Below are 15,532 nucleotides of genomic sequence, written 5' to 3' on the forward strand. Positions count from 1 at the left end.
TGTAGTTACTGTCCTGTGGAGGGGTGATGCAGACACTGAGCTCACCGGGTGCAGTCACCAGCACCTGCTTTTTTACAGAATCATTAAGGCTGGAAGGGACTTCTAGGGATCATCCAATCCAAACCCCTGCTCCGGCAGGGACACCCGGAGCACGGGGCACCCGGGCGCATCCCGGCGCGCTGGCAGATCTGCAGAGCAGGAGCCTCCGCAGCCTCCCTGGGCAGCCTGGGCCAGGGCTCGGGCACCCTCCCACCAAACAAGCTCTTCCTCACGGCCACGTGGAGCTGCCTGCGCTGCAGCTTGGCCCCAGGGCCCCTTGGCCTGCCACTGGCCACCACCCACAAGAGCTTGGCCCTTCCTCCCTCCATCCTCCCCTCGGCTGCTTGCACACACTGACCAGGTCCCCTCTCGGCCTCCTCTTCTCCAGCTCAACAGGCTCAACTCACTCCATCTGTCCTCCTATGATAGATGCTCCACTCCCTTAATCATCTTAATCACCTTAATCATTAATTACCCACCAACTCTTCCCTTTGCTGAGAGCCAGATTCAGGGAGCCCCAAGAAACGACTTGTTTTGGCAGGTAAAATGAGAAAGTCCCAAGAGTTGGAGAGGAGGCGCAGGGAGAAGCTGGGGCTGCAGGGGCCTGGGCACCCATCTCACCCTCCCTTCTTCTTCAGAAGAGGTAAAATAAAATAACGGGGAATATTTCCAGCAAGCTCTGGAGAGCCATGGGAGAAGGAATGAGGACCAGCAGCCTGCACAGGGGGCAAAAGAAATTGCCCTGTGTGCCCCCAACTTCCCCATGTCAGGAAATCTGCCCTCCTTGCCCCCCAGGGCTCCAGCTGTGGTTTACATTTGCCATAAGGAGAGATGCTGAACAGGGATGAACTGTGGGGCTCCCCGTGATTTACAGAGCTGCCTTCCCCCCGTTTCTGCCCCTTTTGCTTAACTCTGCATCAAGAGCAAGTTGGGTTTATTTTCTTTTATATGTGAGAAGCAACAAGGGTTTCATTGAGTTGCCCAAAGAGGTTCCCACTTGCTTTAATAGAAGCAAATAACTAATTAAATAAAATCTTTCTTGCTGGCCCGCCCTACTAAAGCTGCCCGCCCTACTGAGCTGCAAAGCACCAGGGAGAGAGGGAAAACATTAATAAACATGGATTTAATGGAAGGCAAAAGAGTCTGAACAGAAACCTCCGGGCTGATGAAAGGGGAGTCCGGCCGATGAGGATTTATGAAGCCAGCGGCTGCCGGGATCTGGGAAAGATCATTTGTTAAAGGAGGAATTTATCCTGCGGAACGGCCGAGGAATGAAGCGCTCCAGTTAAAGCTCTGCCATGTGCAGGGTTGGAGGGGGTTTCTCCATCGCCTTTGCAGCGATGGAGATGGCAGCAGTGGCTGGAAAAATCTGCAAGAATTGCTGCTTTTTTAACACTTTTTTGGATTCTTGTCCCACGGGAAGTTGGACCTCTCGGCTCCAATTTAACGCGGCAGCCCTGAAGCTCCGAGACTCGGATTTACTGTTGCCCCAGGCCTGCAGGAATGGGGCCCTGCACCAGGGCTGGGTCCAGGGCTGCCTGGAGCCCGTTTGCAATGACTGAACGGCTGTAATTAACGTGCAATTAAAGATGAGCCTCCCCCAGGCCCTGTCCTGCAAGTTCCAGGCTGAGAGGCCACTGGAGACAGTGTCCCTCCCCTGCCCCATAGTCGGTCACCTCCTTTGAGGCTGTTTTCCCAGGCCTACCTTGGTGCTCAGCACCTGGAAACAAGGCCAATAGAAATCAACAGGAATCTGCAGCTTCCCAACGATGGCAGGGGCTGGAAACGATGGAGTTTTCCCTCTTGGCCTGGGGAGGAAGGGCCATTCCCACCTCCTCCTCGCACCTCAAAGGCAGAAGCTTCATGACCCCCATGACTTTCCAAGGCCCTTCATCCAACCGCCACTAGCAGCGAGTGAGAGGAGAACAGGGAGGACAGAAACCTCCCATGGAGTGAATCTGTGAGAACCAAGAGCGAGACGCTTGGAAGCGGGAGCAGATTTATTTTATTAACAAAACCCCAAACAAATAAACCAACAAACACAAAATCCTAACCCCAAAGCTCTGGCAATCCAGAAGGCTGGTCTGGAAGCATTTAGAGTGCTCACTTTCCAAGCACGTGCCAGAAACCTGTGCTAGCATCAATAGAGTGACCACTGAAGCCCCAAGCGAGCCAGGACGGCCAGAGCGAGCACGTGGGACCTGGGTGCACGTTCCTGTACAGGACCGGGGTGCACGTTCCTGTTTCAGCTATTGGGGCTCTTCTGCACGGACCTGTCCCCCAGCAGCAGGGAGGGAATCGCTGCCACTCCCATGACCCTTAACTGTGATAAATACTCCAAAAGCACTGAGAATGCACTGTAAATAGTTAAAAAAAAAAAAAAAAAAAAGACAACAAAAAATAACCCGTGCTGGCTGTCGGGTTCAAGTGAAAACCCGGTAGAGCAGATTTTAAAGAAAAGGGACACCAAAGAGCAAACCTGCCAGTGCTACCCGGAGTTGGGGCCGAGCAGCAGCTCGGATGGTGGCAAGAACTGGCTGGGACGATCCAGCCCTTGGTGCCTGCGCTAAATCCCCACCCCGGGCTGCCCAAACGGCCACCTTGGCCGGACACGGCTCCGGATCTGGCTCTCAGCCCGGGTGACACTCGTGTTTGTTTGAAGGCTCAATGAGCCCCATCTAGTAGTGCCCTGACTGGGGGCTCTTCCCGCTCACTTGGGCTTCCCTGGCTCAGCTGCTGCGCTGCCTAAGTGGCTTTTCCCCCTGCACTGGGACCAAGATGTGGATAAAGGTTTTGCATCTGGGTGGGGTATCCCTGGAGCCTGTGCGAGCAGCTGGAAGCCAGGGATGGACCCACGGACGTGGCTGGGGGCAGCTGCTGGGAACAGTCCCCTCTCCAAGCAAATCCTTGGAAATATCCCATTTGTGACACACAAAAAGCAGGAAGTTTTACAGGAAACATCAAAAACAGGTGGGAAAAACCTTCCCAGACCCACTGGCCATTTATCCTTTCCAGGTGGGACCGAACTTAGGGGCTGCAAACGCCCAGGTTGGAAGTCCCCGTCCTTGTTTGTCCAAATGAGACCGATGTCACCGGACAGAGCAGCTGAGCTAGGTGTCATGACGGGTATCGTGACGATGACAACGAAGCACTCCAGGGAAATCAGGAGAGTGCAAAACTCAGCCCAAGGGCTCCCTTTTCTGCTCTATTCCCTGCTGCCACAAGGGAAGCAAATGCCCAAGGAGGGCGAGAAGAAAATGAACGGGCAGGTACCGGTTCCCTCCTCTTACAGGAGTCCAAATACCCCCAACAGCAGCAGAAAGAGGCTCAGCTCTGCTGGAATTCCTTGTTTCCAAGTCCAGCCACATGCAGAGGACGGTGTGTCCCTGGGGGACCACAGGGAAGGGCCACCGTCCCCTTGAGCAGGAGAGGGACACGGTGACATTTTGTGTCACCTCAACGTGACCCTTTCCTGGTTCCCTGGTTAACCCCCAGGCCTGGGCTTTCCAGTGTAACTAAGAACCTGCTGCACCCCCCGCAGTGTCCAGCAGCTCCCTGGGGCTCGGCCATCCCCGGCAGCACCCTGGATTTTCACGGATGGCACCGAATAGGCTCAGGGTCCATCTTGGCAGAGCCGGAAGGATGGACAACAGCACCAGGATGAGGCCGGGCTCCTCGTGGAGAGCTGGGTCAGCCTTTGCATTGTGTAAAAAAGGGTTATTTGAGGCGGGGGGAAAAAAGAGTAGGAGCAAGAGGGATTACATTAAAAAAAAATGCAATCTTGCAAAAATAACCGTCCTCTCCCTCCCTCCATGATCCGTATGCGCTGATCCCTGGTGAGGGCTTCCTGCTTCCCGGGCGCTCGGCACCGCCAGCGCCTGCCCCGCGTTATAAAAACAACCCCCTCGGGGGGGTCCCCTCCTGCCCAGCTCTATAAAACATTAAAAACGTCCCTGGAGAGTCCCCGGGCGCTACTGCTGCTTCGGCCTCTTCCTCCAGCGCGCCAGGAGCGGCCCTAGGCTGTTCCACACCTCCGTGTACATGAGGGTGCCCACGAAGACGAAGGAGGTGCCCAGCCAGTGCCAGGCCGTGAAGGGGTTGCGGAAGTAGAGGATGGAGAAGATGAGGCTGACGAACTTGCGCAGCGTCACCACGAGCGTGACCGTGAGCGAGGTGCACTCCGTGGTGAGGATGAAGACGCCCCGGATGCAGACGTATCTGGGCGGCAGAGGCAAGGGAGCAACGGGAGGCCTTTGGGAGGGCTCTGCTTTAGCTCCTTTGCCCTCTCTCTGAGTTCTACAAAGCTTTTATAACCTTTCATAGGAACCCCAAATGTGTCTCTTAAAGACTTTCAAAAGCCAAGTATTTCCAACTCGTGCATTACTCTGCTCTTTGTTTCGCAAAGTGATCATAAAGAACATCGGTGTTGGTGCCCTGAGCAATGTCACCTTTGGGGAACATGACGGACCACAAAACCCCACACTAGATGAAGCTGCAGTGTCCCCGCTCTCTCCACGTGGCAGCACTAACCCTTTTTCTACTCACCTTGCCCAGCCCTAGGAGAAATTCCCCTTCAGACACAGAATAAAAATCCCTTCCGTTCAGCTCAACACCACGAGCAGCCTCGGTGCAAAACTCAGGTTTACTCTAAATCTCCCCTGATCTTAATCTGAGGCAGCAGATCTGCCTTCACCGCCCAAGAGACAGCACATACTGATAAACTACAAGAAGCTCCCAGTCTGTCCCAGTCCCTCTCTCCAGTCTATCTCACAGAATAGCTGCGAGATGAGTTTATACCAGCCAGGCCTGTCCTGGGCAGGTGGTGGCCTCTCCTGTTTGGCCCTCTGCAACACACCTGGAGCCGTGTCACTTGGACAGCACTTAGTTGCTTAGCTTAGCTGCTCCACTGGCAGATTTCAGCCATCCTGGTAAAAAAAAAAAACAAAACCCCAGAAGCCCCAGGTTAAATTCCAGTCTGTTTTCACCAACAGTAACATGAAATCAGCTCCCAAGCCCAGGGAAGGCTCAGCGTCCTCACCCCCTGCCCGAGTTGTGCATTGAAAGGATACTGAGTGATGACATTCATGAGGAGGTAGAACCACATGATTGGCACAGTCACCCCAATCACTGGGACCTGAAATGGCTCTGCAGGGAGAAAGAGAAGTGAGAAATCCCCATCCAGCCTTGGACCGACTTCCAGCGGTGCTGAGACTGGGCTACGTGGTCCCCTACGATGGGAAGTCACAGATCAAACCATCAGTTCCTACCCCAGAGAGAGCAGCCATGTGAGAGCCGTGGGCTTGCATGGACACAGAGGAGATTCCAAAAGCAACGCCCTAGAGATGGGAAGCCCCTCAACATCAATAGGTTGATGCTGCAGGCACAGCTGCCTGGGGGACACTACGTTGCTGTGGGCTAAGGGGAGATGCAAGGAGGCTGCAAGTGCCTCTCTCGTTGAGGACAGGCCACAGCCGGTGACACAGGCCACAGCCCCACGAGGTTTCTGCTAAATTTGCTGACTAAAGCATGGGCACACTTTGATTTTGCTCCAAATGGAGAGTTATCTTGTTCTTACTGCAATAAATGACAAAGAGATGTAGAAGTCTCAGCATGGAATCCTGCGAGGAGGAAGGGAAGGTGGCCACAGAAGCAGGCTAAGGAAAAAGGACTTGAAAACTTCTGTCTGTGTCAGGACTTTCCCAGTGTCAAGGCAGGATGAAGGAACCATGCAGCTCTGAGCTGCTTGGAGAGGCTCGCGGTGGCAGCCTGAGAAAGGCTGCACAGCGCGAACGAAACTCAAGCCAACAGGCCAGTGTCTGCACCCATGGCTGAGGATCTGGTTGTCCCTTATCTCATGTTTTCACTTGTTTTTTTCCAGAGGAAAGGGGTTAACTTGCTAGAAATACTGTGCAATGCTATTAATGAACAGGTTGAAGTAATCTGTGCTGGCATCTGGCCATGGAGAAGACACTGGACAGTGTCCTCAGAGCAGTGGTGTATTTTCTTTCTGCCAATGCAAAGGGCTTGAACACCCAGAGGCAACAGGGCAACATAGACACCTACTTCCCTGCAAGCTTCCTAGAGCATCTCCCAGGGAGAGAGAAGGTTGGAGAGCAGGGATCCCTGTGTGCAACACTCACCAGTGTGGCTGAAGAGGACTGCATGGTGGTAGATGTTCGGGGCGAGGAGGAGAAAGCCTGGGAGTGGTAGCGCATGCTGGACAGAAAGGAAACCATGAGTAACATCACGTGAACATGTCCCACCTGGGGAGGCCCTCCTCACACAGCCCCGTGGATGAAGGCACACTAAACCACTCCTTGTCTCCAGGAGCAAAAGGGATCAAGAGGAGTAGCCCAGCTTCCCTCCCGACCCACTGGCCTCTTGTAATACAGCTCAGTGTCTCTTTCCCCTTTCAGCTTTTACTGTGAAGCTACTTCCTACAGGTCTCCTTCATGCAAAGAAGAAATCATCTGGAAGGGGCTCAGTGGGGTAACTACAGCGAACATTTTCAGCACAGTGGAAATTTTTCATACAGTGGAAATTTTAAGCACATCAAGACTCCTAGCAATAAATTTAAAAATCACTACATGGGCTGCAACTCCATGGGAAACTTCTTGGAGTCTGAAAATCACAGAGCTGAAGCTCTTCTAGTCTCAAGTAGCTCATAGGGCTGTGGAAAAGGCCTTGATGGCTGGGCTGGGGGGAAAGGACTCGCTTTGGAGCAGTGTCTGTCCAGCAAAAGCAAGAGAAGATCTGGAGGCTTACATTGTAAAACAGGGCCTCTTTGGAGTGCTTCCCAAACTGCTTATACAGCGTCTCCTGGAAAATCCCCATCCTGGCAGACATGAGGAGGGCGAAGGTGAGTGCAGCGATACCTGGAACGGAAACACCTCACATCAGCCAGCTCAGGGATTCCCACAATTTAGCCTCTGGGGAAAGAAAACAGTGAGAGAAGACAGGACATCCCAAACTGGTCAGATGGGGGAACACCCAGAATGGCCTTGGGAAAGAGTTAAGTGCCAGTTTGTAGAGATTCCTTCATGAAATACTTGGCTGAATGTGGGCTTCGGACCCGCACTGCAGCACATCTCAGCATGAGACACGCGGCAGGGCTGGTTCTGTACAGAGATCTGCAGAATGTGATGTCTACAAACATGCGGGTCAAACTTGTGTCTGATGTAAACGTACAGGGTTGGGCTATTAAAATGGTGGCTTCTTAAATCACAAAACCCACCCTGACTTCAGCTGAGGATGAGATATACTTGTCAGGACACTATTTCATGGTTAGAAATTAGATGCTCAGCACCATTCGATGCTCAGCACAACTTAACCTCAGCTTTGGGGCTCACGCTGCAGCCTGCTCAGCACAACCCCACCGCGAAGGATCAGCCCTTCAAGAGCAGAGTCCTGCCAGAGTCCCAGCAAGGCTGGCTGCACCTGTGGCCCTCACGTACCTAGCACCCACCACATGAATGCCTGGAGTCCGTCCTCTTCGTTTAAACTGGAGTCAGATGCCTGGGGGAGACACATGACAGAGTCACTATGAGCCGTCACATCCCATAGTTCATCCCCAACCTCAGTTTTCGTCTGTGTATTTTGCTGCAAACAGGCTCATAAATCAAAGACCCCCCAAGGACTTAGATTCTCTGAGTTGCTTCTCTGGTTGAATAGAGAAGGTGACAACTACAGCACATTTCACCTTCCCCATTCACTTTGAGGAATCCACTTGGTTCCACATGGAAGTGCAAATGTCTGATTGAGAGAGAACCTTTCTCAAGGAAACGCCCTGGCACAGCCAGAGACCAAACATTTTGGCACATTCGGTGCCTCCTCCCAGGCTTTCCCAAAGTGCTCATTGGTAGGAAGCTCTGGGCCCACCTCAGACGTGGTTGTACAAGAGCTCCAGCCAAGCCCTGATGGGGTAAATAAACCAGAAGCCTGGCTTGTGGTTGACACTGTGAATTCTGGATTGTGGTTGAGGCAACCAGGCCTGTAGATGCTACTAGCCAAGAGGAAAATGCTGGGTAATGCGACTTGGCTCAACTCTCTTTTTCTGTGGCTCAGAGCAAGCTCACTGCTCACATTTACTATAAAAAAACAGTCAGTCATAACTCTGTGCACTGCATCGAATCCCTGTGCCTGCTGAGAATTAATATGGATTAATACAGACCTTCCATGGATACCCCAAGGGTCACAGAAAGTCACACTGGGTAGCAAGAGGCTGGAAAATTCTAGCTTGAATCCTGACAGTTTAATCTGTGATAAAGGCAGTGAAGCTGTAAGGTAGGTGGGTTTTCTCTAATATTGTTGCAACACATCAGAATAAGGACAAGAAAAAAACAGCCTGCAGCTGTTATTGTGTGGGGGAAAAAATAATGGTTTGTTCTCAGCCAAAAAAAAAGAGTAACATGGGATAAAAGGCAGCTGTAATTAAGTTAAATCATGGTCATGTGTGAGTCACTTCTCTCCTCCCCACAGGTAAATGAAGCATCCAGGAACAAGTGCTTGTGGGGAGCAGATCTAAAGCTGGGGGAGGTCTTGCCTCTCCATTAACAGCTACTCAGAAGCAATTACTGATGAAGATGCCCAGGGCAGCTCTTGCTCCTGTTAAGGTTCATGGCTGTGTCCTCAGGTCCTTTTTACAACTCTTACCACTTGCTTTGCAGACATGAAAGTGCAGGTGAAGATCCCCACGGACACCAGGGCTATGGATGTGTATTTGGAGATGCTGTATCTGCATAGAGGGAGAACAGAGATGTCAAGGACACGGCCAGACCTCACCTTGCTCATTCACTACTCCCTGGCATTGGATTTTGCTCCACTGGGCCAATATGAACCTCCTCAGTCCCTATTGTCTGAAATGAAGGAGTGAGAGGTGGTGGGAAGGCAGAAGAAGAAATTACTCAGGTCTAGCCCATGTCTTAAGCATTTCTTCCCACATTTTCTGGGTTGCATTTTCCTCACCAATAAAGCAAGGGTATTTAAGGGGAAAAGAGAGGTCACTCAACAGCAGTGAAGATTAAATCAGTGGCAGAGCTTTCACGGGTGAAACAAAAAAGGTGCCTGCAATTTACCTTTTTTTCAAAATGATGATGCCTAGAGCCATGCTGGCTATGAGAGAGCCCTGGGAAAAGGAGGAGAGAGAGAAGGAGAGACAAAACACAAGGTCAGTGCGAGAAAATTCCATGGACTGGGGCTCCTGCCCAAAGCAAAACAGAATAATTGATACAATTATCACAAAACCAGCAATGAAACACCAGGACAGGCGCGTGGAGATGGGCAAGGAATGTCATTTCAGCTAGGAGAAAGGGAGAAGTCAAGCTTGAGAACAAACAAGATGGAGCAAAAACTCTACCAGGATCTCTTGGCCACCAGGTCTCCCCCTTTCCTGGATCCAGTTTGTGCTACAGAGCACCATGCAGCCAAATCCCCATGATTTTTAACTGGGAACAGCAATACAGCTCTGTAGATTGACTGGAGGACACTTGTGGGCTGCTATACAGGAGCCATCCCTCATGGTTAATATGAGACAGGGCTCTAGAGTACTGTCTGTTTTTCTTCTTTTAAAGTTATCTTTATTCCATGTATCTAAATCCCACAGTGTGCTGTGGGAGAGCAGCCACCAGCCCAGCAGATCTCTTGAACTCAGCTGTTATCTCCAAAGCCAAGCTCCATTTTCTTTGATTTTTAAAGACGTTTTAGCGAGACAGTTGTCTGCAAACACTTAAGTGAAGATGCATTTTCAATAGTATCTTTCAGAGCAGAGGCCCATGTGATAACAGCACAGGTGGAAGACACCTGCACTACAAAATGAACCATGTGGTTTAGCTGTAAGATGGGAAAACTGCATTCCCCTGGTCAGCAATTCAGCCCATCCAGGGCTGATGGCCACAGTTTGGGATGGGTTTTGTCATCGTTGCTTCCTCATCATCTCGGAAAAAGTGAAGCCTGTTTGAGTTCCAGATTCCTCATCCATCTAGGGATATTATGGGAATAACTTCCGTGGTCAACACTGAAAATGAGAACCAGAGCTGAGCATTCATAGCAAAGTTGCTCTGCTCCATAATTTAGTTTTTGTACGGAGTTGTGATGTCCACACAGGATGAGAGGATGGTAGAACACCCATGCAGGAACAGCACCTGAAGGAACATCACATGAAGATTGAAGGGACAGCGTGGCCGTACTCACCGATCTGAAGATCATGTGCAGGGGCATGGCGATGTTTAAGTTCAGGGCATAGTTATTCACCACGCTCACTGTGAAGAACATGGCCACCATGATGAGATAGTACCTGAAACACAAAAAGCAGGTGGTGGTTGGCAGGGCTGGGCACCTCCCGCGTCCTGGAAATGCACTGGGAGCTCCAAGGACAGGCCTGGGACTGAGCTGGGGCTCACCTCACCCTTGGCTCTGTGACAAGGACTAATAGGGTAATTAGGCCTCTTGTGCACCTAGCAGAGAAGCCCTTGAAAGGGGACGTGAACAGACCTGCACCAGCTCCGCTCATGCTAATCCCAGAGGGGAAAAAAAAGGCTGAGGACACTTGGATTTCTTAGCACGGACTTCCTGCAGACGCCTCTTTCCTAAGGACTGTGGTGCAAGACGAGGCTTGTTTTGACAAGACTCAATTCCTGACAGCAGTCATGAGTGGAAGGAGAGACCATTTAGATCTGTCCTGAACTTCCACAGTGCCACCCCCAGGGCCCAGGGCCAAACTGGCTCTGCAAAGCGGAGCTCCCCAGAGGGACAAGGAGCACTTTGAATGCCCTGTGCAAAGCACAGCCGTGCTCCTTGGGTAGCAGAGTGTCTGAAGGCAATTTCCTATCAAGTATTCTCAATAAATGAGGAATTCATGTTTTCTTTAGGCATGACAGATTCTCAATGAGGCTTTGTGGATGCTGCAGAACGGATGGGGTTTAGACAGCATAAATGATAAGTCTTTTTATTAAACGCTTCTTGAGATAACAGATAGCCAGTCAATTTGTGCCTAGCAAAAGCTTTTACAGCAACTGTACCTTATTGGTATGGCCGGCCGCTTCCTCCCAAAGTTGGCTTCGAAGATAAAGCCTTCTACTGCGATAAACAGGAACTGGGAGAAGGTCACGATGTTCCCACATCCTGGAAACTGCCTGTGGGTGTCAAGAAGAAAGCCATGCCTAAGAGCAATGCCACAGAACACGAACATGGCACCCAGCTGTAAGGAGAAGAGGTTAGAGGTTTACATTCCCAGAGCGAGCAGCAACCTGGATGGCCTTTACTACGTTATAAATCCAGGTTTTCATGCCCTGTACTGGACTTTTCAAACTCCACCAGGTACCAAAAGCCAGACACGAGGTCCCACCTCCAGGAAGAGGCCCTACTGTCTGAGCAGCTTTCTCCTGCTGGAAGCAGCACTGCAGTTTTCACTGCCTTGCTGGCCCAAAGGGCATCACCTCTGAGCCAACCAGCCTTGTGGGATCAACTCCCAAGGTGCAAGGCAGCCTGGAACAGCTTGACATTAAATACACTCTTCCTGCATGTACCTATTCCTAGCAGGTACGAGCACCACACATCTGCCTTCATCCTAAGCAGCTTACAGGAAGGAGGATTTCCTGGGAGGCACATGATGAGCTGCAGCCTCAGATAAGGCTGCTGGGTGTCTGCAATCACACACAGAAGGTTTTACTCATCTGCGGATGGAGATAGAGGAATTTGAGCCCCACTCTCCACACTCTTGTGCGTGGTTTGCTCACCCAAAACACAGTCACAGGTAGTTGCAGGTCAGTTCTGGACCTGCTTTTGCAGAACACAAGCAGAGATAAGTTCTGAAGAACAGGATGACCAAGTTGTCCAGTGGCAGAACCTCTTCCCTGGCCTCCTCCGACATCCCCTCTGGGATCCCTTGGTCTGAAGGGCTCTGGAAGATGCAGAGCTGCCCAGGTGCTCACAGGTAGCCACCATCCCTGACTGCCTGGCTGGCTGCCACCAAAAAGCACCAGGAAAGGCCAGGGCCTCCCTGCACTTCCCATGGGACAGGCACAAACCCGAGTCCCTCTTTTATCCACCTGACAATTTTCACAGCCTTTGCCAGAGCTCAGTTATCTCTGAGATTTCAAGCCTCACTATGTAAGTTAACTAGGAAGTCAGAGTGTTGCTTGAGGGAAGAGCAGAGATACTGAACTGGCACCAGAGGCCAGGCCACGGGATTGTAAACCTTATCTCCATAGGAAAACATAAAGCCAGCATAAACTCGGAACAGACTGAGATCATACATGAGTTTTATTGTTCTCACAAGGAGTTGATCTTTGCATTCAGTCTCTCGCTGTACACACGACCTCACATTATCAGCGAACCATTGACACAAGGTTATGTGTTGAGTGATAATGAAAAGGCAAACAAAAAAAGAAAAACAGCCTGCATCCACCCATGGCTTTGCCTTCAAATCCTAACACGTTGATAGGCTTGAAAGGAAAAGACAGGAGGTATCAACCAACTGCTGTAACTGCAGCCTCCGGAAGCAAATCCCACTAGGATTCATCCTGCCTCCTAGGACTGAACTGCCTGGACGGTTCATGATGGAGGAGCTGGAGAAGGGCTCAGTAGAGGGCAAACAGGACAGCTCGACTTCTGCACGTCGGTTTGGGAAAACTTAATGCACCTTCCTCTCCTTCAGACCACGTTCAGTGCATCCAAGTCTCTCCTCTAAGCGGGATTTCCATCCATGCCTGCAAAAGGCTCTGCATTTCATGGAGAATTCCCGAGATAGTCCCTGCCCACCTTGCCAAAGAGTGGATGAAGCCCTCCTGAGATCTACCATGCGGGGCCTCAACCACCTCCATGGGAAGACAGCTCATGGGGACACAGCTTCAGAAGACTAAGTGCAAAACACTGGTTTTCCAACCGCTCCTTCCTAAGGATGCACCCTGCTACATTCAAAGGCAGCAAACCTTGTTTTTTTGGTCTGCTTTAAATCCCTTTCATAGGAATTTAAGCCCATTCTTTCTTGTCCTGCCTTCAGAGGCCAACACATCAATTTATTCTCTCTCACGTGCAGCCACTTTCCACTCATTTGAAGCCTTTTGTCTTTCCTCTGGCATCTCTAGACTAAACAGTCCTCATTCCTTCACTCCTTCCTCATAAATCCTCAGGAAATTTCTTCCAACCACCTATGCTGTTCCTCACTAGCCTCTCTACGCCTGGTCACTGTCTTTTGTATGATCCTGCTCCAGGAATACACAATTTTTCCTTGTCATGGGCAGATTCCTCTTCCAGAGGGGCCTTTCGCTCCACACAGCACCAGGACACAGAGAAATACCAACAGTTTTCCCAGTTTCGGGACTGAAGGTGAACAGGGTAAGGGAGGAGCACAGGAATGTTGCTGCTAGGAACAGAGGAATTCCTAAAGCAAAGGGGAGGAAACGTTTAAGAGAAGCTTGTGTCTGAAAAGCAGCTTCCTTCCTAGATATCTGCAATTGGATTTCTAGGATTTGCTGCTCAAAATCCATTCTGGGGTTTAGCCCCTTAATTTACCCTTTACAATAAGGCCGTGTGTGGCTCCCTTCTCTTTTAAGGTCTGGCCTGAGGAGGTGTCAAGGCCGTCCAGGAGCAGAGAAAATAGCTTTAAATGGATGCTTTGGATCACAGAAGTCACATAAAATCCGGTGGGAATCCCCCTTTCTCCCTGCAATTCGTTGGCTTGGCCGTCAGGGCAAGATGCTCCAGAAGGTCACACTGCCACGAAGGTCACACTGCCACGTGGGTGACATTCCCGTGATCCACGCAGCCCCACGGCTCCTCCTGCAGGCTTTTCCGTTGGGAATGCACTTTTTTCCCTTTGGGATTTTTTTTTTTCCTTTGGGATTTCAAAGGGTATTGGGTGGCATCTGGTAAGGGTGAGGAGGAAGGCGGGGGGAAATGGCGTTTTGGGGACAATCCACCGCTATTAACAGGCCCAGGACATCCCTGGCCAGGATGCTGATGCCTGGCTGCACCAGGAGGCCCAAACCCAGCAGAAGGAAGCCCCAAAATACCCACAAAAATGTAACTCGGTGCCCCCCAAGTGCATATGTGGGGGGTCAGGTCACAGCTGGGCCCCCACAGCCCCATCTGCTGCCAAGGGCCCCTCATGGGCCCCTGGGTGCTGGAACCCCTTTCGGGACCAGCCCCAGCCCCATGTCTCCCCCTCCAAATCCCCCCATGGCCCCCTCAAAATCCCTTGGGGTGCCAACAACCCATAGCCCAGAGGGCCTCGCCATCCCCGTGACCCCCACCCAGGGCACCCGCACCCCATTCCCGACCCTATTCCTGCCGCCTCCAGCTCCATTCCTCTCCCCCAGGCCTATTCCTGCGCCCCAATCCCCATTCCTGTCCCCCCAGCCCCATTCCTGCCCCCCAGGCCCGCTCTCCAGCCCCTCACCTGACCAGCAGCTCCAGGAACACCACGTTGCTGCAGCAGCCGCCGAACACCAGCCCCACCGCCACGGCCGGGTGCATGGTGCCGCCCCGAGCAGGGAAGCGGCGGCGTCCCGGGCCGCCAGCGCCGCATCCCGCTCCCCGGGCCGCGCTCCCGGCCCCCGGCCGCGCCGCCCCCGCTTCCTCTCCGGGCTCGGTAGTTCGTTCTCCGCCCGCCGCCCGTTCAGCGCCGCTGCGGCGCCCGCCCCAAGCGAACTACAACTCCCAGCAGCCCCCGCGCCGCCGTCCGGCTTCACCTCTCCGGCGGCGCCTCGCGCGGGGCATGCTGGGGGGTGTAGTTCCCCGCCTGTCAGGGCGCTGTGGGCAGGTAATGGCGGCACAGGGCGCTCAGGCGCATCCAACGGCGCTTCACTGCTGAGGAGCAGCCCTTCATTCCCGTACCCGGCGAGACGGGGGTTTAAATAGTGAAATCCGGCTGTTTAGCTGTGAAATCCAGCTTGTGGTTCCTCCTGAGTGCCAGGAAATGGTGCTTTGGTATCAGCAACATCCTCAGGGAGCCCCAACTGAAACATTTTGCTGAAATCTTGCCATGTAGTTGCCCGAAGTTCGTACTTTCCCAATTTCATAAAGCATTTTGGCATTTCCCAATGGAAATGCCAAAGGAGGAAGGCTTCAGCTAACTTCTTCAGGCTTCCCATCAGGTCGTTTTAAATGATTTATACATTATTATAAAGTGCCACAGCTCATTAACAACAAACAAAGAAAATACCTGTTTCTTGCTGGTGCTCTCCGATGTCTCCAGGGTCCTTCAGCTTCCACATCCTCAGCTGCCACATGGGCCAAAATGATGGATTTTTCTGTCCTTTCACCAGTAATTTTTTGCTACGTTGGGTGTTCACTTCTCCTTTAATTTGGTTTTTTTTTGTACCTCGAAGAGGTGGGCCCTGAAGTGGCTTTTTTTTTGCCACAGTAGCTGTGCTACACCTTGGTTATTAAATGCATTAAGCTACCGAACATGTTCCTTCTTTTGAACTCCTCTAGTGTACCAGTAAAAAAACCCAATTTTGGCTCATAAAGCATCTGAAGCTGGTCCTTGTAGCCA

The 15,532-nt window shown here is 51.8% G+C and overlaps 1 protein-coding gene across 1 annotated transcript; it reads right to left on the reverse strand.

Moving 5' to 3' along the window:
- Positions 1 to 3,978: 3,978 nt before the first annotated feature.
- Positions 3,979 to 14,521, reverse strand: SLC35B4 (solute carrier family 35 member B4). Its single transcript, XM_026046150.1, has 10 exons — positions 14,435 to 14,521; positions 11,055 to 11,168; positions 10,228 to 10,330; positions 9,114 to 9,163; positions 8,692 to 8,773; positions 7,494 to 7,554; positions 6,805 to 6,914; positions 6,180 to 6,255; positions 5,109 to 5,184; positions 3,979 to 4,257 (listed from the first exon to the last, which is right to left on the reverse strand). Exons 1-10 carry the CDS (start codon positions 14,509 to 14,511, stop codon positions 4,011 to 4,013), a joined length of 996 nt encoding a protein of 331 aa, XP_025901935.1. The 5' UTR covers positions 14,512 to 14,521; the 3' UTR covers positions 3,979 to 4,010.
- Between the last annotated feature and the right edge of the window lie 1,011 nt (positions 14,522 to 15,532).

The sequence above is a fragment of the Nothoprocta perdicaria genome, unplaced genomic scaffold, assembly GCF_003342845.1.
Source record: "Nothoprocta perdicaria isolate Ctin4 unplaced genomic scaffold, notPer1 scaffold_420, whole genome shotgun sequence".
NCBI lineage: Eukaryota > Metazoa > Chordata > Aves > Tinamiformes > Tinamidae > Nothoprocta > Nothoprocta perdicaria.